Consider the following 27214-nt stretch of genomic DNA (forward strand, 5'->3'; position numbering starts at 1 on the left):
TCATGTATAATTTATGTTTATGTTTTTCTTGTGAATTCTGCTTATCTGATGCTTTGTGCCTATGATGCTGTTGCAAGTAAGTTTTTCATTACACCTGTGTACAAATAAACTTGACATTGACTTTGACCCACCTTAAACTTATGCCATCTAGTTTCACCCTGGGGAAAAGACTGTGATTATCTTGCCGACCTATATCCCTCATGACTTTATTAACTTCTTTAAGGAGACCCCCTCAGCTCCAGGGAAAACTCTTTCCAGAGTCTCTCCTTATATCTAAGCTTCCAGTCCTGGCAACATCCTAGTGATTTCTACACAGTTTCCTAGTTTAATCACATCATTCCTTGGCCACAGTAGCTTAGTGCTTACCAGACAAGGATGGTATTCCCGCAGAACTGTTCAAAGCCCTCAACCAGGAGTCACTCAAAGCATTCCAGGACATCCTGGTCAATATCTGGGAAGAGGAAGTAATGCCACCCGACCTTCGGGATGCTGCAATAGTCGCCGTGTACAAAAACAAAGGCCCGTGCACAGACCGTGGGAACTACCGGGGTATCTCCCTGCTTTCCATCGCTGGCAAAATCCTGGCTTGCATCATCCTCAATAGACTTATTTCAACAGTATCTGAAGAAACCTCCCAGAATCGCAATGCGGCTTTCGGCCTAAACGCAGTACTGTGGATATGATCTTCACTGTTAGACAAATGCAGGAGAAATGCCTGGAGCAGAACATGAACTTGTACTTTGTCTTCATTGATCTGACTAAAGCGTTTGACACTGTCAACAGAGAAGCCTTGTGGATCATCCTTGGGAAACTTGGCTGCCCTCCAAAGTTCATCAACCTCATACGTCTCTTCCATGACATGACTGGAGAGATTCTCTCAGCTGACGAACCCAGCGAGAAGTTTGACATCTCCAACAGCGTTAAACAGGGCTGTGTGCTTGCGCCAGTAGTTTTCAACCTTTTCTTCACTCAAGTACTAATGCATGCCGTCAAAGACCTAAACCTGGGCATTTATATCACATACCGCCTGGACGGGTCACTCTTTGACCTACGTTGCCTTGCAGCACAAAGACCCTCAGAAAGCTGTTCATAGAAGCGCTCTTTCCAGATGACTGCGCACTCATGACGCACCAAGAGGGCCATCTACAAACAATGGTCAGCAGATTCTCCGCTGCATCTAAATTGTTTGGCTTGACAATCAGCCTCAGTAAAACAGAGGTCCTCCTGCAGCCTGCACCTAACAGCACCCCGCCACAGCCATGCATCACCATCGATGACACACAACTACGGAACGTTGACAACTTCAAATACCTGGGGAGTACCATCTCCAGCGACAGTGCCCTTGATAAAGAAATCACATCAAGGATCCAGAAAGCAAGCCAGGCACTCGGAAGGCTCCAGGTCAAAGTTCTGCAGCACAAAGACATTCGCCTCTCCACTAAACTGAAGGTTTACAATGCTGTTGTGGTCTCATCACTTCTATATGGCTGTGAAACCTGGACACTGTATCGCAGACGTGTCAAACAGCTTGAACAATTCCACAATCGTGCTCTGCGATCAATCATGCAAATCCGCTGGCAAGACCATATCTCCAACCTGACAGTCCTGGACCGAGCCAATTCCACAAGCACTGAAGCCAAGGTTTTGAAGGTTCAGCTCAGATGGACTGGCCATGTGATCCACATGGATGAGTCCAGAATGCCGCGTCAGTTGTTCTACGGAGAACTGGAGCAGGGCAACTGTGTCCAAGATCGCCCAAGGGAGAGGTACAAGGACAATCTCAAGTCAAACCTTAAGTGGGCCAAACTCCAGCCCTGTGATCTCGAACACACTGCTGCTGATCGGTCCAAGTGGCGCAATCTATGCTCCAAGGCAGCAAACAACTTCCAAGCCAATTGGCGCATGCAGCGCCTCAAGGCCAGTCAAGATAGACACAGGAAGGCGTCTGCTCCTGTCCCAACAGGCGGTGCTCCTTGCCCCATCTGCGACCGTATCTGCGCTTCAGACTTCGGCCTCAGAAGTCATATGCGTGCCCACAGACGTTGACTGCGCAACACATTCGTCTTTCTGGTCTTCGAGAGACTACTACTACCGTGATGCTTTAGAGCACTGTTTACAAGGAGTTTATACGTTCTCCCCATCACTGCATGGGTTTCCTTACACATTCCAAAGATGTACAGTTAGGGTCAGTAAGTCGTGGACATGCCATATTGGTACCGGAAGCGTGGCAACACTTGCGGGCTGCCCCCACACATACTCACTGATTTGATTTGATGTAAAACAATACATTGCACTGTATGTTTCAAAGTACATGTAATCAATAAAGCTAATCGCTATATAATCTCTTTATCCTTTAGTATGATGACAATAACAGCACATGATATTCCAGGTGTGGGCTAACAACAGTTTCTGAATGGCATAATGGTGATCTTGCTGGTGACGTCTGCCAATCTGATAATCATAGAACAGAGCAACGCAGGAACAGGCCCTTTGGCCCATAATATCTGTGCTGACCATAATGCCAAATTAAAGTAAATCCCCTGTGCCTGCACATAATCCACACAGGTATTGGTACTGGTTTATTATTGTCACAAGTACCGCGATACAGTGAAAGGCTTGTCTTGCCTACTGTGCATACAGATCTAGTATTTACACAGTGCATTGAGGTAGCACAAGGCAAAATCATAACCATACAGCTGACGGTAGCATAATCGTTAGTGTAACACTATTACAGCACCCGCGACCCGGGTTCAATTCCTGCTACTGTCTGTAAGGAGTTTGTACGTCTGGGTGCTCTGGTTTCCTCACATATTCCAAAAATTCAATTGTCTGTAATTGGTCACATGGGTGAGGCTGGGTGGTGCGGGCTCACTGGGCTGGAAAGGCCTGTTACTATGCTATATCTCTAAATTAAAAAAAAAGATAAATAAAGTGTGAAAGCTACCAGAAAAGTGTAATGCAGGTAAACGAAATTAATGCAAGATCATAATGAAGCAGATTGTTAAGTCATGAGTCCATTTTATCCTTTCATTAGACATAACTCAGGATAGAAGCTGCCTGGAGCCCTTGATACATGCTTTCATGCTGCTGTAACTTCTGCCTGATTGAAGGGAGGGGAGGGAATGCCTGGGATGGATGGGGTCTTTGACTGCATTACTGACAGAGTGCATGGAGGGGAGGCTGGTTCCTGTGATGCTCTGCACTCTGTCCTCAATCCTCTGCAGCTTCTCGTGGTCACGTGCAGAGCAGCTATCATACAAAGCCACAGTACATGCTGACATTGCTTTTAGTGGTGTATCGATAAAGACTCAATAAGGACTCTTTATTGAGTTTTCTCTTTCGAAGAGAACACTACCAACCCTGACGGGTACTCACTACTCCCTGTAAAGAACTTGCCCCACACATCTCCTTTAAACCAGCTCAAGCAATCTAGGGCTTTTCTCTCTCAACTGGAGGATGATGAGGCAAGTTTGCAAAGGTGGACAAGATGCTAAGAGGCATAGATCGATATCAATATCAATAGCCAGAGACCTCTTCCCAGGGCAGAAATGGCTAATATCAGGGGTGTATGTTAAAGTGATTGGAGTACATGGGAGATGTCAGAGGTATGCTTTTTTACACACAGAGTGGTTGGTACATGGAATGTCCTGCCAGAGGTGGTGGTAGGGGCAGATACATGGGGGGCATTTAAGAAACTCTTAGATTGGCACATGGATGAGAGAAAAATAAAGGGTTCGGTGTGAGGGAAGGGGTAGTTTGATCTTGGAATAAGTTAAAAGGTTGCCACAAGATTGAGGCCCTGAACTGTGCTGTAATGGATTATGTTCTGAACCTTCCCCCTCTCACCTCAGACATACATCATCTAATGTTTGATATTTTGATCCTGGGGAAACGATACTGACTGCCTGCCCTATCTGTGCCTCTGATAATCTCATGAACTCCTATATGGAATAGTTGTTCGTACAATGGGGGTGGCAGTAATGAAATGAACGCACTCAATTCTCTATCCACAGATGCTGGGTTTTTGTTCAGCACTTGCTGTTTTAACCACCAGAAGGATTTCCAATATTCAGAAATTCAGAGATTGGAGGTGCAAAGACAATTGGGAGCAGGGGAAGCCCTGAAGTTAACATGCAGATTGGTTGGTAGTAAGAAAAGAAATTGGAGCAGGTGTAGGCCATCTGGCCTGTTAAGCCTGCTCCGCCATTCAACAAGATCTCCACCTGCCTGCCTTTCCCCATAACCCTTAATTCCCCAACTATGCAAAAATCTATCCAACCTTGTCTTAAATATATTTACTGAGGTAGCCTCCACTGCTTCATTGAGCAGAGAATTGCACAGATTCACCACTCCCTGGGAAACGCAGTTCCTCCTCATCTCCATCCTAAATCTACTCCTCCGAATCTTGAGGCTATGTCCCCTAGTTCCAGTCTCACCTTCAAGGAGAAACAACTTGCCTGCTTCTATCTTATCTATCTCTTTCATAATTTTACATGTGTCTATAAGATTTCCTCTCATTTTTCTGAATTCCAACGAGTACAGTCCCAGGCGACTCAATCTCTCCTCATAGTGTAACCCACTCATCTCTGGAATCAACCTGGTGAACCTCCTCTGCACTGCCTCCACAGCCAGTATATCCTTCCTCAAGTAAGGAGACCAGAACTTCACGCAGTACTCCAGGTGTGGCCTCACCAGTACCCTGTACAGTTACAGCATAACCTCCCTGCTCTTAAATTCAATCCCCCAGCAATGAAGGCTAATATTTCCATTTGCTTTCTTGATAGCCTGCTGCACCTGAAAACCAACCTTTTGTGATTCATGCACAAGGAAGGCAAATGTAATGTTAGCACTCATTTGGAGAGGAGCAGATTATAAAGTTGAGGCTTTATATGAATTGGTCAGACTACATTTGGAGTACTATGTATAGTTTTGGACACCTTAGCTATTAAAGGATGTGCTGGTATGGAAGAGAGTGTAGATTAGTTTAATGACAATAATCCGTAGAATGAAAGGGTTAACACATAGGAGCATTTGATGGCTTTAGGCCTCTGCTCACTGACGTTTAGAAGAATGAAGGGAGATCTCATTGAAAGGCCTAGATAGAGTAGATGTGGAGAGGATGTTTGCAATAGTGGGAGAGTCTAGGACCTGAGGGCACAGCCTCAGGATAGAAGGAGGTCCCTTTAGAACAGAGATGAGGAGGAACTTCTTTAGTCAGAGGGTGGTGAACCTGTGGAATTCATTGCCACAGACAGCTGTGGAGGCCAAGTCATTGGGTATATTTAAAGTGGAGGTTGATAGTTTTCTGAATAGTAAGGGTGTCAAAGGTTTTGGAGAGAAGGCAGGAGAATGGGTTTACGCAGGCTCAATGGGCCAAATGGTCTATTTCTGCTTGTCTCTTATTGTCTAATAATCTGTTATTCATATCACGGCTGTGAACATGTTTATTGATGAAGGTTCCACTGCCTGTTGGGCTAGGAGATTTCAAAGATTCATCACCTTAAATGGCCACAGCTTCTCTTGAGACCACATCAGCTGTGTCTGCTGCCCTTGGAGAGGATGAACAAGCACTTACCCTAATGGTCCAAGTTCTCCAATGTTTGAAGAATAAAGTCAACCTGGCAAAAAACTTCCTTTTAGTAATAAAAATTTGATGGTAGTTTATACCAGTTTTTCAATCGTTCCCCTGACATGATGTGTGGTCAACATCTATCATTGAGAAGGCTAACACAAATATTTAAAATGACAATCAAGGAAATATGCTAAACACTTGTAAATCACTCAATAGAATCCAGTACACAATTCCAGGAAGGATGTAGAGGAATTCTTGTTGAGGATAAGGGACTACAGCTGAGAAACTATAGGGGAGAAATTGGACTGTGGCAAAATGTGGTGAAGATTGTACAAAATTATGAGGGTTTCCCATGTAGCTGATAGAGTGCAACCATTTCCAAACTGAGGAAGACTGATAACTGAAGACCAATGCCAGAGAATCCAGTGGGGATTAAGGCAGAGACAGGATCTCCGATCTGGAATGTAATGACAAACTAGGTGAGAGCTGGTTAAATAACAACTTTCCAAAGGGAAGTAAACAGAGAGAAGGAATTGCCGGGCTTGGGGTACAGAAAGTGTGAGGGTTTGCTTCTCAATGTTCTGAAATGCTGGGTATGGATATTTAATTGTAACAATGTGATTGGAAATTCTGAATTGTAAACAAACTTTGGTAATTATTTGTGAAGTCTCCTGAAGGATTTCAATGCAATTTTACACATTACGTCATATCAAGCTCATCCGGGACAGGGACAGTGCGAGTTGGAGACAGAGTAAAGTGCCTCTACACTGTCCCAACAACACTCCCAGAGTAGGAAACACCATGGTGTAGATGCAGCAAAATACCTCACCTTCACTGTCCTGTCACACACTCCTAGGGCAGGGATGACACTGGTTTATTATAAAGCCATTCTCAATTTCCTGAAATCCAGCTACGCTGTCCCGGCAGCAGCACGGGCCAGGCACGGGAGGAAGTTCCCTCTGCACTGTCCCATCACATGCTCCCAGGGTTATACACAGAATAGATGATGCTCCATCGACACTGTACCATCACATACTCTCAGGGCAGTAACAATAACTATTAGATAGATACAGAGCAAATGTCCCTCTACGATGTCCTTCCAGAAAAAGTGACAGATTGAAGGTGATCAGTAAGATAATTAATGAATGTTAACCAGGTCCAGCTACCTTACTAAGCATCTGGCACACCAGTACTCTTAACCTTCACTGGTATGGCTTCTGATTCTAGAAATGAGACCAACTAACCAATGCTCTGAGGTGGGATCTTGGGAATGATAGAAGTCAGGCTGACAGATGAGGATAGTGGGAGGCCTGAGGTCTAACACAGACGGGATACATGGGGATTAGGAAGGGAGGGAGAGAACTGTGAGAGTCTCCAAGACTGGGAATGTATAAGGGATGAATCACATGTAGGGCAGTGGCTGGTGGAGTAGAGACTACAGTCAAACAGCATGGACACAGGCCCTACGGCCCAACTGGCCTATGCTGACAAACACCAACATGCAAAAGAAGACGAACTGCACAAGTGAAACATAATACTAAGAATAAGTGAGTCTATAGGTTGTAGAATCAGTTCAGAATTGAGGTGAGTAAAGTTATCCATCCTGGTTCAGGAGCCTGATCATTGAAGGGAACTGTTCCTGAGCCTAGTGGTGTGCAACCTAAGGTTTCTGTACCTCTGGCCTGGTGGCAGTAACAAGAAGAGGACATGGACTAGGAGGCTCTAGTTTGTTGCTTTAGATTCCAGCAAGACCACACTTGGAGTAGTGTGTGCAGTTTTGGGCTCCTTATTTTAGAACAGATATACTGACATTGGAGAGGGTTCAGAGAAGATTCACAAGAATGATTCCAGGAATGAAAGGGTGACCGTATGAGGTACGTCTGGCAGCTCTTGGACTGTATTCCCAGGAGTTCAGGAGAATGAGGTGGGATCTCATAGAAACATTCCGGATGTTAAAAGGCCTGAACATGGATATGGCAAAGTTATTTTCCATGGTAGGGGAGTCTACGACAAGAGGGCACAACTTCAGGATTGAAGGACGTCATTTAGAACAGAGATGCGGAGAAATTAATTTATTCAGAGTAAATCTGTGGAATTTGTTGTCACGAGTGGCTGTGGAGGCCAAGTCATTGGATGCATTTAAGGCAGAGATAGATAGGTTCTTGATTAGGCAGGGCATCAAAGGGTTTGGGGAGAAAGCAGGGGAGTGGGGAAGACTGGAAGAATTGCATCAGCCCATGATTGAAAGGCATAGCAGACTAGATGGGTTGAATGGCCTACTTCTGCTCCTATATCTTACAGTCATTTAATCTCTTGTGACATAGAATCATAGTCGTATAGTGTGGAAGCAAGCTTTTCAGCCCAACTACTTTATGCTGACCATCAAAGCTAGTCTGATTTGCCTGCATTTGACCCATATTCCTTCAAACTTTTCCTATCCATGTAGCTATCCAAATGTTTTAAATATTGTTAATGTACCTACTTCAACCATTTCTTTTGGCAGCTCCTTCCATATCCTGACCATCCTCTGCGTGAAAAGGCTGCCCCTCAGGTTCCTATTAAGTCTCTCTCCTCTCAGCTTAAACCTATGCCCTCTAGTCCTTGATTCCACAGCCCTGGAAAAAGATTGTGTGCATTCACGCAATCTATACCCCTCATAACGTCATAGACAAGAAATTCTGCAGATGTTGAGCAACACACAAAATGCTGGAGGAACTCAGCAGGTCAGGCAGCATCAACGGAGGCGAACAAGCTGCGTACGTTTTGGGCTGAGACCCTTCATCAGTCCTGGAAAGGAAGGAGGAAGAAGCCAGAGTAAGTAGGTGAGGGAGAGGGGGGATGAAGTAAGAAGCTGGGAGGTGGTAGAAGGTCATTCAGATTCACATTCATTTTACTTATTACATGCCTATTGAAACAGTCAGTGAAATCACCCCTCAGTCTCTTGCACTCCAATGAAAAATGTCTGCGCCTGCTCAGCCTCCCTCCATAACTCAGTCCTTTGAGTCCTGGCAATATTCTCATAAATCCCATCTGTACTTACCGATCTCCTTCAGCCAGTCCTGGTAGCGCAGATGATGTTACCATGGGGGTCCCTGATGGATCGATGTCCAGACTGGCCCACTGCTTACGTGGGTCCGTATCCACCTCCACCTGTAGTAACTGGGCTGATGAAGGGACCAGGGGTGACAGCGGTTTCTTTGCCTGTTGCAACAGGTCCTGTGAATTATGAAGGAGTTTATCAACTGGCCCTTAGCCAACACTGACACATTGCCACTTTACAACACATTTTTTGTATCAACTTTTTATAGCAATATTTTTAGCTACTTGCCATGCAAGTTGATGGGGTTATTAAGAAGGCATAAAGTGATTTGGCCTTTATTAGTCAAAGGATTGAGATCAAGAGCCACAAGGTAATGCTGCAGCTCTGTAAAATTCTAGTTAGACCACACTTGGAGTACTGTGTTCAGTTCTGGTTGTCCTCAATATATGAAGGATGTGGAAACTTACAAGAGAGCTCAGAGAAGACTTACCAGGACACTGCCTGGATTATAGAGCACGTCTTATAAGAGAAAATTGAATGAGTTATGACATTTTTCTCTGGAGCAAAGGAAGAGGAGAGATGAGCTGATAAAGGGATGAAAAGAGGTAAAGCATATTATTGATAGCCAGAGACTTTTTCCCAGGGTGGAAATGGCTAATATGAGGGAGCATTATTTTAAGGTGATTGAAGTAAAGTATAAGGGGGTATCTCAGGGAGGTGACAGAGAGTGGTGGCTGTGTGCAATGCTCTGCTGGTAGAGGTGGTAGAGCAGAGACTCTTATTTAGGTGCATGGATAAAAGGGAAATGGTGGGTTATGTGGAAGGGAATTGTTTGATTGATATTGGAGTAGATTAAAAAGTCATTGTGGACTAAAAAGTCTGTACTATGAATCCATCACAAGGAAAATGAGGGATTCTGATAGTTCAGGATAATTCTTTTGGTTTAAGTTGGCGTTGGTGAAACACAGCAACGACTTGCAGGCAGCAAGCAAAACTACTAACTGATATATTAATCACACCTTCCCTTGTATTGATCACTGCAATCAATACCCTATAACTTCCCTTTTGGAGTTCAGCTTTTGAACCGCCTATACAGCCTGGCATCTTTACGGTGTGAATAGAAGCCTCAAAGCTGCAGGGTGGCTGCAGTATGGTGTGTTTGGGCTGAACTGAGGTGACAGGGCCCAAGCCCAGGAGTGGAAAACAAGCCAATGAATGGTCTTTGCTGGAGTGGGCTTCGATTCCAAGAATAGATGGGAACCTCCCTCCTACTGCCCTCTGCCACCGGTCCTCGTGAGGAAGCAAGAGTACCTGGAGGTCGTTCACGCAGAGCTGCATTTTCGCCTGACAGTACCGCTGTTTCAGCTGCAATAATACCACCTTCTGCTGGATCAGGTGCAACTCCAGAGTAGAACCTTCGCCCGAGTCCTTGGCCAGGTCCCTAAACACAGAGGAAGTGGATGGGCAGCTTTCAACATACAGTGCTGAGGCACAATCACCACTGCGGCCCAGATGAGTACCAAAATAAAAGCCTGGAGACTTGGAAGCAAAGCATCAGGGAAAAGAATTTGTTTAATTAATATAAATATTTAAAGATTAGCTTTATTTGTCACTTGTTTCTAGAAACAGTGCTGTTGGCATCAAATCAAATCAGTGAGGATTACTCTAGGCAGCCCACAAGTTCATAAACACAAGAGACTCTACAGATGCTGGAAAGCCAAAGTAACACACATAGAATGCTAAAGGATCTCAGCAGGTCAAGCAGCATCTATGTCGAGGAATAAACAGTTGACATTTTGGCCCAACACTCTTCATCAGGACTTAGATAAGTTAATTTCCTTTTGCATTATGTCAGATTGCACTGCTATCTTTTGGCTTCTGACCCGCTTTCTTTCCAGTCCTGATGAAGGATCGGTCAGTCTGTCAGTTGGTCTGTTTATCTACCTGTATACGTACAAGTATCTACACACAGTACATTTCTTTTTGTAATTTATAGTCTATGTTATATATTAAACTGTTCTGTCACCGCAAAACACATTTCATGACATCTGTCAGCGACAATAAGCCTAATTCTTGAGAGGTTCACTAAGCTTGACTGACCTGTCTTTCCAACTATAGGACTGCTGCCCTAACTCGATTTGCAAAATATTCTCTTCCACCTCTTCCATCATCTCCTGGATACGTCCCAGCTGGTCCTTCTTTAGCGCCGGATCCAGTGGTGTCCACAGATCACATTCCTGGACTTGGCGCCCCGCTTCACGCAGCCCTTCATCCACCACCTTTGAGAGTTCAAGCACTCTCCGATTCAGCAGGGGCACCTGAGGGGTGAGCACAGCACAGGACATCACCATCAAGGGGGCCATCAGCTCTGGCCTTTGAGATGTAGGTCTTGGTTACGTGGCGGTGCAGGCAGCAGAGACACCAGCCTCACGCTGCCAGGGACACAGGTTCAATCCTGACATTAGGTGCTATCAAAGTTGAGGTCAAACTTACGATTATGGTGCAAAGAGAAAACTTGCAGTTGCATCACAGGCACATAGCAACAGATAAACGACGACAAGAAAAAGCAAAGTTCAACATAAATTATACACAATATTTACAAGAGGAATACAAATAAAGTTCAAAACAAAATAAAGGAACAAAATAAAGTTCATTTTAGTGCAAAGTGGTCATAGTTTCATGGAGCACTGCAGCACAGAGACTGGCCTTTCAGCCCATCTAGTCCATGCCAAACTATTATTCTGCCTAGTCCCATTGATGTTCACCTGGACTATAGCCCTCCATACCTCTCCCTTCCACGTACTTATCCAATGAGCTCTTAAATATTAAAATCAAACCCACATCCACCATTTTCATTGGCAGCTCGTTCCACACTCAAGAGTGAAGAAGTTTTCCCTTCATGTTCCCCTTAAATATTTCAGCTTTCACCCTTTACACAGATTAGTGTTGATAAACTGTAATGATTGGGATTGTGCCAAATGGGTGAATGGAAGTAGCTGTTCCTGAACCAGGTATTGTGAGACTTAAAGCTTCTCTCCTCCTGCCCAATAGTAGCTGTAAGAAGATGGTAGGAGATGGATGGTGGGGATCTTTGATGATCGACGTTGCCTTCTTGAGGCAGTGTCTCTTGCAGATATTACTGATGGTGGAGAGGGATGTGCCCATGATGTATTAGGCAGAGTCTGCTACTCTCTGCAGTGTGACAGTCAAGCTTTCCTCGGTGTGCCCCTACATCTCAAAGACATGTAAGTTGGGGAGTTAATTGTCTGCAGGAAATTTCCCCCGATGTGTAGGAAGTGACAGAATCTGGTGTGGAGTGGGGGGAGTGTAGCTGAAGGGAATGTGGGAGAATAAAACAGGATTAGGATTGGTGTAAATGGATGGTTGAGGGTCAGTACGTACTTGGTGAGCTGAAAGGCCTGTATCCATGCTGTATTTCTTTTGATCCTGAAGCTTCATCTCTGGAGCCTCAAATCAACAGCTGTTAACCATCTATCAGCCTATTGAGACAGGTCAATTGACATAACTCACTCCCCATTTTCCCTTTAGTAGCCCTCCCAGTCTAATCCCATTCTCCCCTTGCCCTCACACCCTTTAATACCTCACCTAGCTGCTATGTGACTTCCCAGTTTATATACTCACACCCTACCTAATGACAGCAAGTTCCCCTCCACGCTTGCTTTGCCAATTTCAGGGAGCTATGTACTTGCACCCCAAGAACTCCCTGTACCCAAAAATGCACATATTCTCCCACCATCACAAAAATAATGAAAGCTCTCTCTAAATCTTCCATTAACCTTGTTGGTTCACTGAAGACAATGTTTAAAAGGTACTTGGACAGATCTAGATGGAGGAAAGGTTTAGAGAGATGGTGGCCAAACTTGGACAAGCTTAAATGGTTGGCATGGACCAGTTGGGCTGAAGGGCATGTTCCCATGCTGTATGACTGTGTCTGAAGAGAGTCCCAGAGTACTAGAGCACAGGAACAGGCCCTTTGGCTTATCTAGTCCATGCTGACCTGCTCTAATACCATCAACCTGCACCTGGACCATATCCCTCCATACCCTTCCATCCATGTATGTACCTAAGCTGCTCTTCAATGTTACAATTGAACCAGCATCCACCACTTCCACTGGCAACTCATTCCACACACTCTCAGCATCTTCTGAGTGAAGAAATTCTCCCTCAGGCTCCCTTTAAATATTTCATCTTTTACCCTAAAGCTGTGACTTCTAGCTCTGGTCTCCAGCCTCAGTGAACAAAGCCTGCATGCATTCATCCTCTCTATACCCCTCATAATTTTATATACCTCAATAAGATCTCCCTCATTCTTCTGCACTCTAGGAATAAGCCTATTCAACTATAACTCAGATCCTCAAGTCCTCAACGTTCTTGTAATTTTTCTCTGTACTCTTTCAAGCCTATTGAAGACATTCTCACAGGTGGCTAGTCAGAACTGTACACAATACTCTGAATTAGCCCTCTCCAACATCTTGTACAACTTCAATGTAACATCCTGTATTCAATGCCCTGATTTAGGGCCAACATGCCAAAAGCTCTTTATAATCTTATCTACCTCTATGAAGGTAAATGTTCAAGGAGTGTCCCTTAATGTTGGAAACGGAAAATTGTCACTGAGTTGCTCTGCACTTTCATCCGCTGTCAGAGATAAATCATCAGGCTGCTTCCTGACAAGGGAAGGATTTGTTAATTATACACTGTCAGAAGGTCAAGGATATGACTGTGATTAAATGGGTGGTGAATTTCCATTTCTGTCAGACAACGGGGTTCCATGAAACATTTTTACTTCAGAAACACCGTGCTGTAATGAAGTGTTTTAAGTAAGATAAACACTCTGTGATGTCAGTGCTCTGAATGCTTGCTTCAAGTGCAGCCAAGTGAAAAATGCATGATGTTTCAGCACTCTTTGTAATCTAAGTTAAAACATTCAATATTTGAGTTCTGCATTTAAGCTGTTAATATTTCCTTTATTTACCTTGAGTGGAATAAATCATTTTGTGAATAATTTGTAGAGACAACATGGTTAAGAGTTTTAAGGTGTTAGTACTAGGCCTCCTATGTTTTATGTAAATTTGTGGTTGGATCAACAATGATACGGTTCATTGATGATCTAGACGAGGGGAGGCTAAAAGGCTTTTTTCCAGTTCCTTTGTGAGGGAGTTAAATGGCTTGCTTTTGTTCCTGCTTATGGGCCAAGAACTTTACAGGTTTCTTATACTCCTGTATACGTTTCAGTGTTACTTGATGGACTGAGTAAAGTCTACTTGCTCCCTCATAACAAAAGCAAGTAGTCCCATAAGACAACGAGACATAGGAGTAGAATCAGGCCATTTGGCTCATCAAGTCTGCTCCATCGTGGCTGATTTTTTTATCCCTCTCAAACTCATACTCCTGCTTGCACCCCGTAACCATTAGAAGCTGCCTGTCCCACTGAGTTCCTCCAGAATTTTGTGATTATATGGAATGACTTCCAAGGATTTGGTTTTAAACACATTTTAAGGTTACTCAGGATAGGAAAAGTTTAGAGTGGGGGTTCCCATCCTACCTCAGTTAATAAGACCATAAGACATAGGAACAGATTTGGCCCAGCAAGTCAGCTCCTCCATTTCATCACAGCTGATCCGTTTTTCCCCTCAGCCCCAATCTCCTGCCTTTTTCCCTTTCCTGTATCCCATGTAATGGTAGGAGTCCATGACATAAAAAAGGATGGTAACCTCTGGTTTAGAGGGAGATGGGCCAAATGTGAGCAAATAGGATTAACTTAGATAGGAATCATGGTTGGCACGGACCAGTTGGGCAGAAGTGCTTGTTTCCCTGCTGTATGACCCTAATCCGGGCCTAGCTTGAGGCTGCTCTCCCATCTTCCTAGTCACCCAGTGAGGAAGCATTACCTGGTCCTGTTCAGAAGCAGCAGGAGACAATGGCACAGATTTAGACGGTGTGTCCTGAACCAGTTGCTGAGTCTGGTGACAGTCCAAAATGTCCACTGCCAAGGGAAAACACATAGAAGATTCAGATTTAATAATCACATGTGCATAGGAACATTCTGTGGAATACATCATTATCATTAACCAAGGGTTGTGCTGAGGGCACTGTTCCCTCGAAGCTGTACGGGTGCACGGCTGCGCAGTTACTGAAATGCTCCCACACGCATAGCCTTTGTTGCTGAGCAACTGAAATTTTCATTTATAGAATGCTATTACAATTTTGAAATCATATTAATAATAGATGTGTATAGATGTGCAGTGGAGAGTATATTGACTGGCTGCATTACAGCCTGGTATGTAATTGCTAATGCCCTGGAACGACATTACAAACAGTAATGGATACGGCCCATTCCATTATGGATAGAGCTCTCCTCACCAACACAGAGCACATCTACATGAAGCATTGTTGCAGGAAAGCAGCATCCATCATCAGGGACTCTCATCATCTAGCTCATGCTCTCTTCCCTCTGCTGCCATTAGGAAGAAGGTACAGGAGCCTCAGGACTCACACCACCAGGTTCAGGAATAGTTAATCCCCCTAAACCATCAGGATCTTGAACGAAAAGTGATAACTTCACTTGCTTCATTATTGAAATGTTCCCAGAACCTATGGACTCATTTTCAGGAAATCTTCATCTTGTGGGTGACCCACTTCCCAGCGCACTCGAACCGGCTCACAAAGCGGCACGTGCCGGCATAGAGGCTGATCCCAAAGAGGGCGCCAAGCCTGCTTCACCAGCAAGGGGAAAAGCCCGCGCGCGGGATGGGACTGTGAATATGCGCCCCCTATAGCATTCCCGCCTGGGGAGGGCGGGATCAGGAAGGCCTTAAAGCGAGGCCGCGAAGTTTGAATAAACCTCTTTTGCAACTGCAGCTCACCGACTCGGTGTCGTTATTTCAGCGCTGCGTGTAGTACACCGCTACAGTTGGTGACCCCGATGGCCCAAATGATATTTGGGCCAAAGATGAACGACGCCGCATCTGTTCATGCAGTTTCGTTAAAACTGCCAAGCTTCTGGACGCTGCGACCTCACCTATGGTTCCAGCAAGCAGAAGCCCAATTCCACATTCAGCAGATAACCTCGGATGCCACACGTTACTACTACGTGGTGAGCTCCCTTGACCAGGAGACAGCCGCCCAGGTTGAGGAGTTCATACAGTCGCCCCCAGCGGACGGCAAATACACAGAATTCAAAGCCATGCTCATAAGGACTTTCGGACTCTCACAGCGTGAGCAAGCTGCCCGCTTACTGCACCTGGATGGTTTGGGGGACAGGCCACCGTCGGCTTTGATGAACGAGATGTTGTCTCTGGACGGAGGACACAAGCCCTCCCTCATGTTTGAGCAGGCATTCCTGGAGCAGCTGCCCGAGGACATACGCCTGCTGCTGTCCGACGCGGATTTCAGCGACCCCTGGAGGGTGGCAACCCGGGTGGACTGGCTGTGGAACGCCAAGAAGGTGAGTGGGGCGTCTGACACACAGATCACCAGGCCACACTCCCAGCAGCAAACCAGACCAGGCCCGGCCACAGAACCCGCTAACCCCAGAGGCAGGGGTGGGGAGCCCAACGAACAATGGTGTTTCTACCACCAGCGGTGGGGCACAGAAGCCCGCCGCTGTAGCCCGCCCTGCAAGTTCCCAGGAAACGTCAGGGCCAGCCTCCGCTGATAGCCTCCTGTATGTGTGGGACAAGCGGTCAGGACGCCGCTTTTTGGTTGACACCAGAGCCGAGATCAGCGTCTTACCTCCGACGAGTTACGACACCCGCAACAGGGCACCTGGTCCCACCCTGGGGGCCGCGAACAGCAGCACAGTAAGGACCTACGGCACCCGTACGGTGCGGCTACAGTTCGGCTCCAGCCGGTTCGCGTGGGACTTCACACTGGCCGCCGTAGCTCAACCACTCCTGGGTGTGGATTTTTTGCGGGCCCACGCTGAAACCTTTCAAATGTTCTCCCTGGGTGAAGCCCAGTTGCCGGCCCCTCACCTCGACTCCATCACGCTATTCGACAATGACTTCACCAGAGTCCTGGCGGATTTCTCATCAGTTCTGGCACCGCAGTTCACGGCAGCCATGCCCAGACACGGCGTACAGCACCACATCCCGACACAAGGACCACCCCTCTACGCCCGTGCTCAAAGGCTTCCCCCGGACAAGCTCCGAGGAGTTCAAGAGAATGGAGGAATTGGGGATCATATGGCGGTCCGACAGCCCATGGGCCTCCCCCCTGCACATGGTGCCCAAAGCAACAGGGGGCTGGAAACCATGCGGCGACTACCGCAAGCTGAACGAGGCTACAACACCGGACCGCTACCCTGTGCTGTACATTCAGGACTTTGCAGCAAACCTGCACGGCGCACGGATCTTCTCCAAGGTAAACCTCGTCCGGGGATACCATCAAATCCCGATGAATCCGGACAACGTCCCCAAAACGGCACTCATCACCCCTTTCGGCCTTTTCAAGTTCCTCCGCATGCCGTTTGGCCTAAAGAATGCCGCACAGATGTTCCAGCGGTTAATGGACGCGGTGGGACGCGACCTGGACTTCACTTTCATCTATTTGGATGACATCCTCATAGCCAGCAGCAGTCGTCAGGAGCATCTGTCCCACCTCTGTCAACTCTACGCCCGACTGAGTGAATATGGCCTAACAATCGACCCAGCCAAATGCCAGTTCGGGCTCAACACCATCGACTTCCTGGGCCACAGGATTACTAAAGACGGGGCAACCCCTCTGCTCGTTAAGGTAGACGCGGTCCGTCATTTCCCCCAACCCAACACAATTAAAGGCCTGCAGGAATTCGTGGGTATGGTGAATTTCTACCACCGCTTCCTCCCCTCAGCAGCCCGAATCATGCGCCTCCTGTTTGCCCTGATGTCGGGTAAGGGCAAGGACATTACCTGGGATGAGGAGTCCGCCGCTGCTTTCATTAAAACCAAAGAAGCCTTAGCAAACGCCGCGATGCTAGTGCACCCCAGAACGGACATCCCTACCGCCCTCACAGTGGATGCATCTAACACGGCAGTCGGTGGGGTGCTGGAACAACTCATCGCGGGTCGCTGGCGACCCCTGGCGTTTTTCAGCAAACACCTGCGGCCACCCGAGCTCAAATACAGTGTTTTTGACCGGGAACTGTTGGCGCTATACCTGGTAATCCAGCATTTCAGGTACTTCTTGGAAGGTAGGCCCTTCACCGCGTTCACGGACCACAAGCCGCTTACCTTCACGTTCACGATGGTGTCTGACCCCTGGTCGTCCCGTCAGCAGCGACATCTGTCCTACATCTCCGAATACACGACGGATGTCCGGCACGTCTTGGGAAAGGACAATGTTGTGGCGGACGCACTCTCCCGCCCTAACATCCAAGCCCTGTCCCAGGGGTAAACTATGAAGCACTGGCAGAGGCACAGCAGGCAGACAAGGAGACCCCTAGTTACAGAACCGCAGTCTCCGGTTTGCAGCTCCAGGACCTCCCCGTAGGCCCAAGTGAGAGGACCCTACTCTGTGACGTCACCACCGGCAAAACCCGTCCCGTCGTCCCGGCAGCATGGCGTCGGAGCATTTTCGACTCCATTCATAACTTAGCACACCCCGCCATCAGGACAACCGTCCAGATGGTAGCCAACAGGTTCTTTTGGCACGGACTCTGCAAGTAAGTCAGTGAATGGGCCAAAAAGTGCATGCAGTGCCAAACAGCCAAGGTGCAGTGGCACACCAAAGCCCTGCCGCAGCAGTTCCACCCCACCCGCCGGCGTTTCGACCACATTCATGTGGATATCATGGGCCCCCTGCCAGTGTTGCGCGATGCGCGGCACCTCCTGACTATTGTAGACCGGTTCACAAGATGGCCAGAGGCGATCCCACTCACCGACACCACCTCCGAATCTTGTGCCCGGGCACTGATCGCCACCTGGGTGTCCCACTTTGGTGTACCGGCCCACATTACCTCCGACAGAGGCGCCCAGTTCACCTCCAGCCTGTGGTCAGCTATGGCCAGCTTTTTGGGGACACAGCTGCACCACACAACTGCCTACCACCCACAGTCGAACGGACTGGTGGAGCGTTTCCACCGTCACCTAAAGTCGGCTCTCATAGCCCGCCTCAAGGGGCCTAACTGGGCGGACGAGCTTCCCTGGAATTCACCCAGCGCCCAAAGAAGATCTGCACACCTCGTCCGCTGAGTTGATGTACAGTGCACCCCTGGTCGTCCCCGGGGAGTTCATACCAGCCCCAAGGGGGCAAGAGGAAGAACCCACAGCAGTCCTGGGCAGACTACGCGAGAGCTCGGTAACCTGGCCCCATACCCACCTTGCAGCATGGGCAGAACCCGACCTGCGTACCCAAAGACCTGCAAAACTGTAAGTTTGTTTTTGTACGATGGGGTGGACATCGGGCACTGCTACAGTGGCCCTACGAGGGGCCGTTTACAGTGATCAGAAACAACAGGCCCACATTTGTGCTGGACGTTGGGGGGAGAGAGGAGGTTTTCACGGTGGACCGACTCAAACCAGCCCATGTGGACGTGGCGCAGCTGGTCGAGATTCCGGCACCGCGGCGCAGAGGCAGACCTCCCAAACAGGGTCCGGCCCAGACTGTGGACATTGGGGGGGTGTATCGCCGGTTCTGGTGGGGGGGTGGGGTTATGTGGCGACCCACTTCCCAGCGCACTCGAAATGGCTCACAAAGCGGCGCGCGCTGGCATACAGGCTGGTCCCAAAGAGGGCGTCAAGCCTGCTTCACCAGCAAGGGGAAAAGCCCGCACGCAGGACAGCATTCCCACCCGGGGAGGGCGGGATCAGGAAGGCTTTAAAGTGAGACCGTGAAGTCTGAATAAACCTCTTTTGCAACTGCAGCTCACCAACTCCGCGTCGTTATTGCAGCGCTGCGTGTAGCACACCGTTACAATCTCATGTTTTCTATATTTATTACTTATTTATTCTTTTTTCTTTCTTTTTTGCTTTTGCACAGTTTGTGTCTTTTGCACACTGGGTGAACACCCAAGCTGGTGTGGTCTTTCATTGATTCTATTATGGTTATTATTTTATTATGGTTATTATTCTATTATGGATTTATTGTGAATGCCCACAAGAAAATGAATCTCAGGGTTGTATACGGTGATATATGTGTACTTTGATAATAAATTTACTTTGAACTTTGAAATTATGTTAATGTAACCTTGAAATAATGCCAACTTATTTTTGAAATTTATGGTAATATAATTGTGAAATATCTTTTAATTAATTATGAGTTCATGAATATAATCCATAAAATTTCTAAATAATAAACATACCACAACCTTTACTTTGAAACATTTTAAAGCTTCAACTTATTTACTGTAAATTGTCAGTGTTTTAAGTTTCAACACTGATACAAATTGTAACAATAAACAAAGAATGAAAGTCAGCTCATCATTAATAAACCGCCAAGCCACTAAAGACCATCACTGAATGTAAATGATTGTTTTTGTTGTACTGTATTCCATTATACCCTTCAATTAATAAATAAAATCAAAAGTATTTGGTTTTTCAGCTTTTATTCCAAATACTTGTAGTATGCATATTACAGAAAAAAAACATATAAAGGACCGCACAGTTTTCAGGCCATGTAAAAATTTCCTCGCAGAGCAATGCTTGAGCTGCACAGCTGGAAGAAAGTTAGTGGGATTGTTGGCTGAGAGCAGCCCACAACTGTCACCACACATTCCAGCGTCAATATATCATGTTCACAATGCTGGGCAGAACAACACATTACACAACAAGCAACACAACAATAGCAAAACAAGATCCCTACACACACACACACACACACACACACACACACACACACACACACGCACACACGCACACACGCACTCCTCCGACCTCAGGACAGGCCTGTTAACAGGCCCTTCCGGCCCGACAAGCCCGCACTGCCTAATTACACTCGCGTGACCCATGCCACTTCCTGTTCCTATTCATCACTCATAATGCTTACTCTCCTGTAAGTCTGGAATAGAGAGTGCTGAAGATTCACAACTGCAGGAGGGAAATTTATAGGCAAATTCATTTTGAATTTAGAGTCTCTAATTCCTCCCGTTCTGCATAGAGCATAATTTAAATTGAATGTACTTTCAGAGTCATAGAGCACAGCAACAGGCCCTTCAGATTACCCATCCACACAGACCAAGATGTCTATTCAACAAGCCCCATTGCCTTGCATTGGGCCATATCCCCCTAAACCTTTCCTATCCATGTACTTATCTGAATGTCTTTTAAACATTGCAACTTTATCCCCCTTTATCACTTCTCCGGCAGCTCCTTCCCTATATCTACCACCCTCGCATGGAAATGTTCCCCCTTAATTCCCCTTTAATCCCCGTTAGCACAATGCTTGACAGTACAGGCGATCAGGTTCAATTCCTACTGCTGTCTGTTTGAACGTTCTCCCCAAGACTGTGTGGGTTACCTCCGGGTGCTCCAGTTCCTCCCAGAGTCCAAAGACGTACCGGTTGGCAGGTTATTTGGTCATGGTAAATTATCCCGTGTTGGGATCAGATTAAATCAGGGGATTGCTGGATGGTATGATTCAAAGAGTCAGAAGGGCCTATTCCACGCTGTATTTCAAGTTTAAAAAATTATCCCATGAACACTATTTCACTATTTTTCTCTCTTTTTGCACCATATTTTACTAATTTTTTCATATATTTCCCATTGTAACTGGGCGTCATGGTAACATAGTGGTTAGCAAGGTGCTGTTGCAGCTCCAGCCTTTCTGAGGTCAGGGTTCAATTCTGGCACCATCTGTAAGGATGTACACTCTCCTTGTGACTGCATGGGTTTCCTCCAAGTGCTCCGGTTTCCTCCCACAGTCCAAAGATATACCAGTTAGTAAGTTAATTGTTCATTGTAAATTGTCCTGTGATTAGGCTAGGGTTAAATAGATGGGTTGGTGAGCAGTACGGCCAGAGGGGGCAGTTTGGTGCCGTGTCACTAAGTAAATAAATAAACGTATAGTAATTCTATTCTATTATTTTTTTACCCCAATAACAGTGCACTACTACTATAAACAACAAACTTCAGTGATAATAAACCTGATTCTGATCTAGTCCCTCTAGTTTTGGATTCTCCTACCCTGGGATAAAGACTGCGACCATCCGCCTTATCTATGACTCTCATGGTTTTATAAACCTCTATAATGTCACCCACAGCCTCCTTCAGCCCTAGCCCTGCCAGTCTAGGTGCAACCCACGTAAATCTCTCATGCACCCTTTCCAACCTGACGACATTCCTCCCATAGCTTGGCAAGCAGAACCATACACAATACTCTCAAGAGTGGCCTCTCACCAATGACTTGCACAGTTGCAACAATGCCCAATGCCCTGGTTGCTGAAGATCATTGAACTGAATTTATTTCTTATATCCTTCATATACATGATGAGAAATTCTTTACATTACGTCTCTGTCTGAATGTGCAATGTGGAAATTATAGTAATTTGTGATAAACAGTATGTACAACAGGACAGTCAATATAACATAGAAATGAAGTTGTGTCAGCATGAATTAATCAGTCTGATGGCCTGGTGGAAGAAGCTGTCCTGGAGCCTGTTGGTCTTGGCTTTTATGCTGCGGAATTAAATGCCAAATGCCACTTGTGTCCCCACCTTAAGGGAACCAAGTGCCTGTAATCCAGGTCTCTCTGTTCTACAAGAATCCCTAAGGCCCAAACCCTAATGCCACTTACCTGGTGAGTTCTTGATCGCTGATTCCACCGCCAAGTCCTCCAGAATCACGTAACTGAAAAAGAATTAAACATAGTTCTGAATTAAAGTTACACAGAGTGGCACCAAAACAGAGAAATATCGTTTACCAAATAGACTCATTGGGTGTAATTAGAAAGAAAGGTTAGCTTTATTTGTTATATGCACCTTGAAACTTACAGTGAAATGTGTTGTTTACGTTAAAGTAGATCAGTGAGGATTGTGCTGGGAACAGCTCACAAGTGTCACCACACTTCCAGCACCAACAGAACATTCCCGTATCTTGCTAGCCCTAAACCCATATGTCTTTGGAATGTGGGAGGAAACCAGTGCATCTGGAGGAATCCCATGTGGTTAACCCATGTGGGGGAGAGTACAAACTCCTTACAGAGAGTGATGGAAATAAAAACCCTATCTGGGACCACTGATACTGTAAAGCAATGATGCTAAGCTACATGCTGCAATTGGTAATTGGTCGCTGGTTTGTTATTGTCACATGTACTAAGATACAGAGGAAAACTTCTGTTTGCATATCAGCTATATAAATCACTCCATACATCAGTGCAGCAAGCTAGTACAAAGGAAAAACAATAACAGAATGCAGAATATAGCGTGGTACACTAAGTGCAGTACAGGATCAAAGGAGGCAGACACGGAGATCAATAATTCACCTGTATCGTATAACAGGCCTCTTCAAGAGACAGTCCCTGAGCCTGGTGGTATGTGTGCTCTGTATCTCCCACTCGATGGGAGGGGGAGAGAGAGAGTGTCAGTGGGTGGGAGGGGTCCTTGATTATGCTGAGTTCGGGTAAGGGTTAGGGATATCTACCTGGAGAGGTAGCCCCCTGCAATGGCACACAACATCTCAGCTTCAGCCCAATCCCTTGCTCTGCTTGCCCCACCCGGGACAGCTACCTTCCTGAATTCCCTGCTGCACTGTTGTTGCACATTTATGGGAACAGACTGTGACATTCTGGTGGGGAGGCGAGCTGAGAGGTGGGGAACGGGTAAGCAGATCGTAGAGCACAGAATCAGGCACTGTGGCCCACCTAATCCAAGCCACGCTGTTATTCTGCCTTGTCACCTGGATCCTAGCCCTCCATACCCCTCCCATCCATGTACTTAACCAAACTTCTCTTCAATGTTGAAATCGAACCTGTATCCACTACTTCTGCTAGTAGCTCATTCCACACTATCAGCACACTTTGAGTGAAGAGGTTCTGCTTATACGAGGGGTGATTGATAAGTTCATGGCCTAGGGCAGAAGTCAATTTTAGAAAACCTAGCACATTTATTTTTCCAACATTTACAAACTTGCGATTGTGGAGCATATGGATCCCTTCTTTGTACAAGTCAGTGTCTTGGACCTCCAGAATGGTCCACAGTACGGGTGATTGATAAGTTTGTGGCCTAAGGTAGAACTGAGTTTCACAGTTGAACTCTACATGCATGTAACGAGAGCTGCATAACTCATCTCCTTAGGCCATGAACTTATCAATCACCCTGCTTTGGACCACCTGGAGGTCCAAGATGCTCTCGTTACACGTACATGCAGGTCAACTCTTTGAGTGATAATGCAGAAATTTGAAGTTAATAACATCTCCTTCTACCTTGGGCCATAAACTTATCAATCACCCCTACTGTGAACCACTTCCACAAAGAAGGGATCCGTATGCTCCATGACCACTGGACTAAGTGTGTAAATGTAGGAGGGGACTATGTTGAAAAATAAATGTGCTAGGTTTTCTAAAATTGACTCCTTCTACCATAAGCCACAAACTTATCAATCACCCCTCATATATTTCAGCTTTTACTGTTAATCTATTTCTAGTCTCACCCAACCTCAATGGAAAAAATCCTGCTTATATTTACCCCATCTACTATATACCCCTTATAATTTCATTCAGATCTCCACATTCTTCAATGCTCCAGGGAATAAAGTCCTAACACATTCAAACTTTCTCTATATCTCAGTTCTTCCTGCCTGAGGTGAAAGAGCAGAGGTCATATTGTCTACCTGGGGTTCGCCTGAAGCAAATGTTCTCCTGATATCCGATCCTCTGAGCCTGGCCTGTCCGTTGGTAACTCCACACCACAGAACACGTTGTCAATGTCAGTGCTTCCTGTATGAGAGCATAGGGAAAGAGGATCTAAATCATGTCTTGATCCACACATCCTATCTTGTCTTCCCGCTACTGAGGTTTTTGTGCAAATTGAGATCTTGGAAAGAGTGAACTAAAGAGTGACGTACAGCAGGACAGGCGGCATCTGTGGAGAAAGAGACACACGAGTACAAAAGAATGGAGCTGGGCTAGGCCACTCAGCCCCTCAAGCCTGTCTGCCATTCAATGCAATCATTGGCTGATCTATGCTAGCCTCAACTCCTGTTCTGTGCCAGTTCCCCATTATCATTAATCTCCTTACAAATAATGTTTCAGGCTCATTTACAACAGTAGCCCAGACCTGAAATATTAACTCTGTTTTCCTCTCCACAGTCACTGCCTGATCCACTGGGTGTTTCCTGTATTGGTTAATTGTAGGTTTCCGGCATCTATATTTTCTTTTCCTTATGGAAAGTTACAGTAGGCCCATTAGAACAGCAGTGTACCAGTTAGCATGATGCTTTACAACGCCAACAACCCTGGTTCAATCCCTGCTGTTGTAAGGAGTTTGTACGTTCTGCCTGTGATCATGTGGGTTTCGTCCCACATTCCCAAGATGGATGTGTTAGGGTTAGTGAGTTGTGGTTATGCTACGTTGACCGCAAGAAGTGTGGCACACTTACGGGCTGCCCCCAACTCATCTACAGACTGTTTTACTTATAGATACAAACGGCGCATTCCACTATGTACTTTGATGTACAAGTGATGAATCTTTCTCTTTAGAAACAGATTTCCCATTTACAATAGAACAAGTTTGGGAAGAGGAGAATTATTTTCTCAAGTTATTGTAGGAACATGGGTAAAATAGTCGAACATGGGAACTGCTGATCATTGACATGGAAACACCAATGCCCAAGAATGGAAAAGCCTACTGAAGTTTACAGTAGTGGATACAGCTCAGTCCATCAGAGGCAAAGTCCTCCACGCCACTGAACACACTATATGGAACACTGCCAGAGGAAAACAGCACCCATCATAAACAGCCCCCACCATCCAGGCTGCACTCTCTTCTTGCTACTATCATTCGGCAGGAGCCTGAAGTCCCACACCACCAGCTTCCAGAATAGTTATTACCCCACACCCATCAGCTTCCTGAAATGGTGTGGATAACTTCATTTGCCTCAATACTTAACTTATTCCTCAGACTACGAGCTCACTTTCAAGGACTCATACAATTCATGTTAGTATTTTTCATTGTACAGTTTGTTTTCTTTCGCACTTTGGTTATTTATCAGTCTTTGTGCATATCTAGCTTTAACAAATTCTGTTGTATTTCTTTATTTTCCTGTGAATGCCTGCGAGAAAATGAATCTCAAGACATATCTGGCGACATATGCGTATTTGATAATAAATTGACTTTGACCTGTAATTTGGGGAGCTGCTGCTGGTGAGGTGCACTGTGGCTTCAAGATGGTGCTATGGTTGCCAGGAATACGCTTGGCATTCATCATCAAGGATCCCACCAATCTGGTCATGCCCTCTTCTTGTCTTTACTGTCGGGCAGGACGTACAGAAGCCTGAAGTCCCACACCACCAGGAACTGTTGTAATTCTGCAACTGTCAGGTTCTTCGACCGACCTGCACAACCCGAACCCTACCTAAGTTGCGGAAAACTACGGAGCACCTCTTGCACTACCAGGGACTTGTGTCTGGTTATTATCTGCACTAATGTCTGGTTTTGCACACTCCTTTTGTTCTCCGTCTTGTTGATTCTGGCATAACCTGTGTGCTATGCATTGTCTGTACTCTGTGCTGCTGCAAGCAAGTTCGTTTTTACTGAGTTGGCAGCTTCTGGTGAGGGGAATGAAGTCAACGCTTTGAGCTGAGCCCCCTCATCAGGACTGAAAAAGAAGGGGGCAGAAGCAAGAATAAGAATTTGAGGAGGGGCAAGTAGTACAAGCCGGCAGGTGGAAGATGAAACGAGAAGGGGAAGGTGGGATGATGTGAGATGAAAGAGAGAAAGGACAAAGGAGGAATCCCCCTCACATGCTCTTACCTATCACTTTATTCTGATGAAGGCTCTCAGTTGGAAATGTCGACGGTTTACTCCTCTCCATAGATGCTGCCTGACCCACTGAGTTTCTCAAGCAATTTGCCTATGTTGCTCAAGATATCCAGCATCTGCAGAATCTCCTGCATAAGTTTTTCACTCTACCTGTACCTCACTGTACTTGTCCAGAAGACTCCAACATCTAGCCAACCATTGAAATCGGGCTAACTGACCTATAATTTGTCATATGAAGAGTGTTTGATGGTTCTGAGCCTGTACTTACTGGAATTCAGAAGAATGAGGGGTGACCTCATTGAAACCTATTGAATGGTGAAAGGTCTTGATAGAGTGGATGTGGAGAGGATGTTTCCTGTGGTTGGGGAGCCCAAGACCAGAGGACACAACCTCAGAATAGAGGGGTCACCTTTTAGAAAAGAGATAAGGAGGAATTTCTTTAGCTAGAGAATGGTGAATCTGTGGAATTTGTTGTCACCGGCAGCAGCAGAGGCCAAGTCATTGGGTATACCTAAGGCAAAGGTTGCTAAGATTCTTGATTAGTCAGGGCATGAAAGGATACGGGGAGAAGGCAGATTGGAGCTGAGAGGGAAATGGATCAATCATGATAAAATGGTGGAGCAGACTCCATGGACCAAATGTCCTAATTCTGCTTCTTATGATCTCATCAATTCTTGTCTATTGTCTC

The 27214-nt window shown here is 46.1% G+C and overlaps 1 protein-coding gene across 3 annotated transcripts in view; it reads right to left on the reverse strand.

The window, feature by feature from the left end:
* The window catches only part of LOC132388498 (uncharacterized), a 116080-nt gene that overhangs the window by 67142 nt on the left and 21724 nt on the right, over window positions 1–27214 (reverse strand). For all 3 annotated transcript variants that reach the window (XM_059960877.1, XM_059960868.1, XM_059960859.1), the window contains 7 exons: window positions 24377–24482; window positions 22344–22396; window positions 14525–14619; window positions 10713–10930; window positions 9924–10053; window positions 8613–8788; window positions 8273–8359 (listed from right to left, as the gene is read on the reverse strand). In XM_059960877.1, coding sequence (XP_059816860.1) covers window positions 8273–8359; window positions 8613–8788; window positions 9924–10053; window positions 10713–10930; window positions 14525–14619; window positions 22344–22396; window positions 24377–24482 — 865 coding nt within the window. The remainder of the gene's footprint in view (window positions 1–8272; window positions 8360–8612; window positions 8789–9923; window positions 10054–10712; window positions 10931–14524; window positions 14620–22343; window positions 22397–24376; window positions 24483–27214) is intronic.

Source organism: Hypanus sabinus, chromosome 2, assembly GCF_030144855.1.
Source record: "Hypanus sabinus isolate sHypSab1 chromosome 2, sHypSab1.hap1, whole genome shotgun sequence".
In the NCBI taxonomy this organism is placed as follows: Eukaryota; Metazoa; Chordata; class Chondrichthyes; order Myliobatiformes; family Dasyatidae; genus Hypanus; species Hypanus sabinus.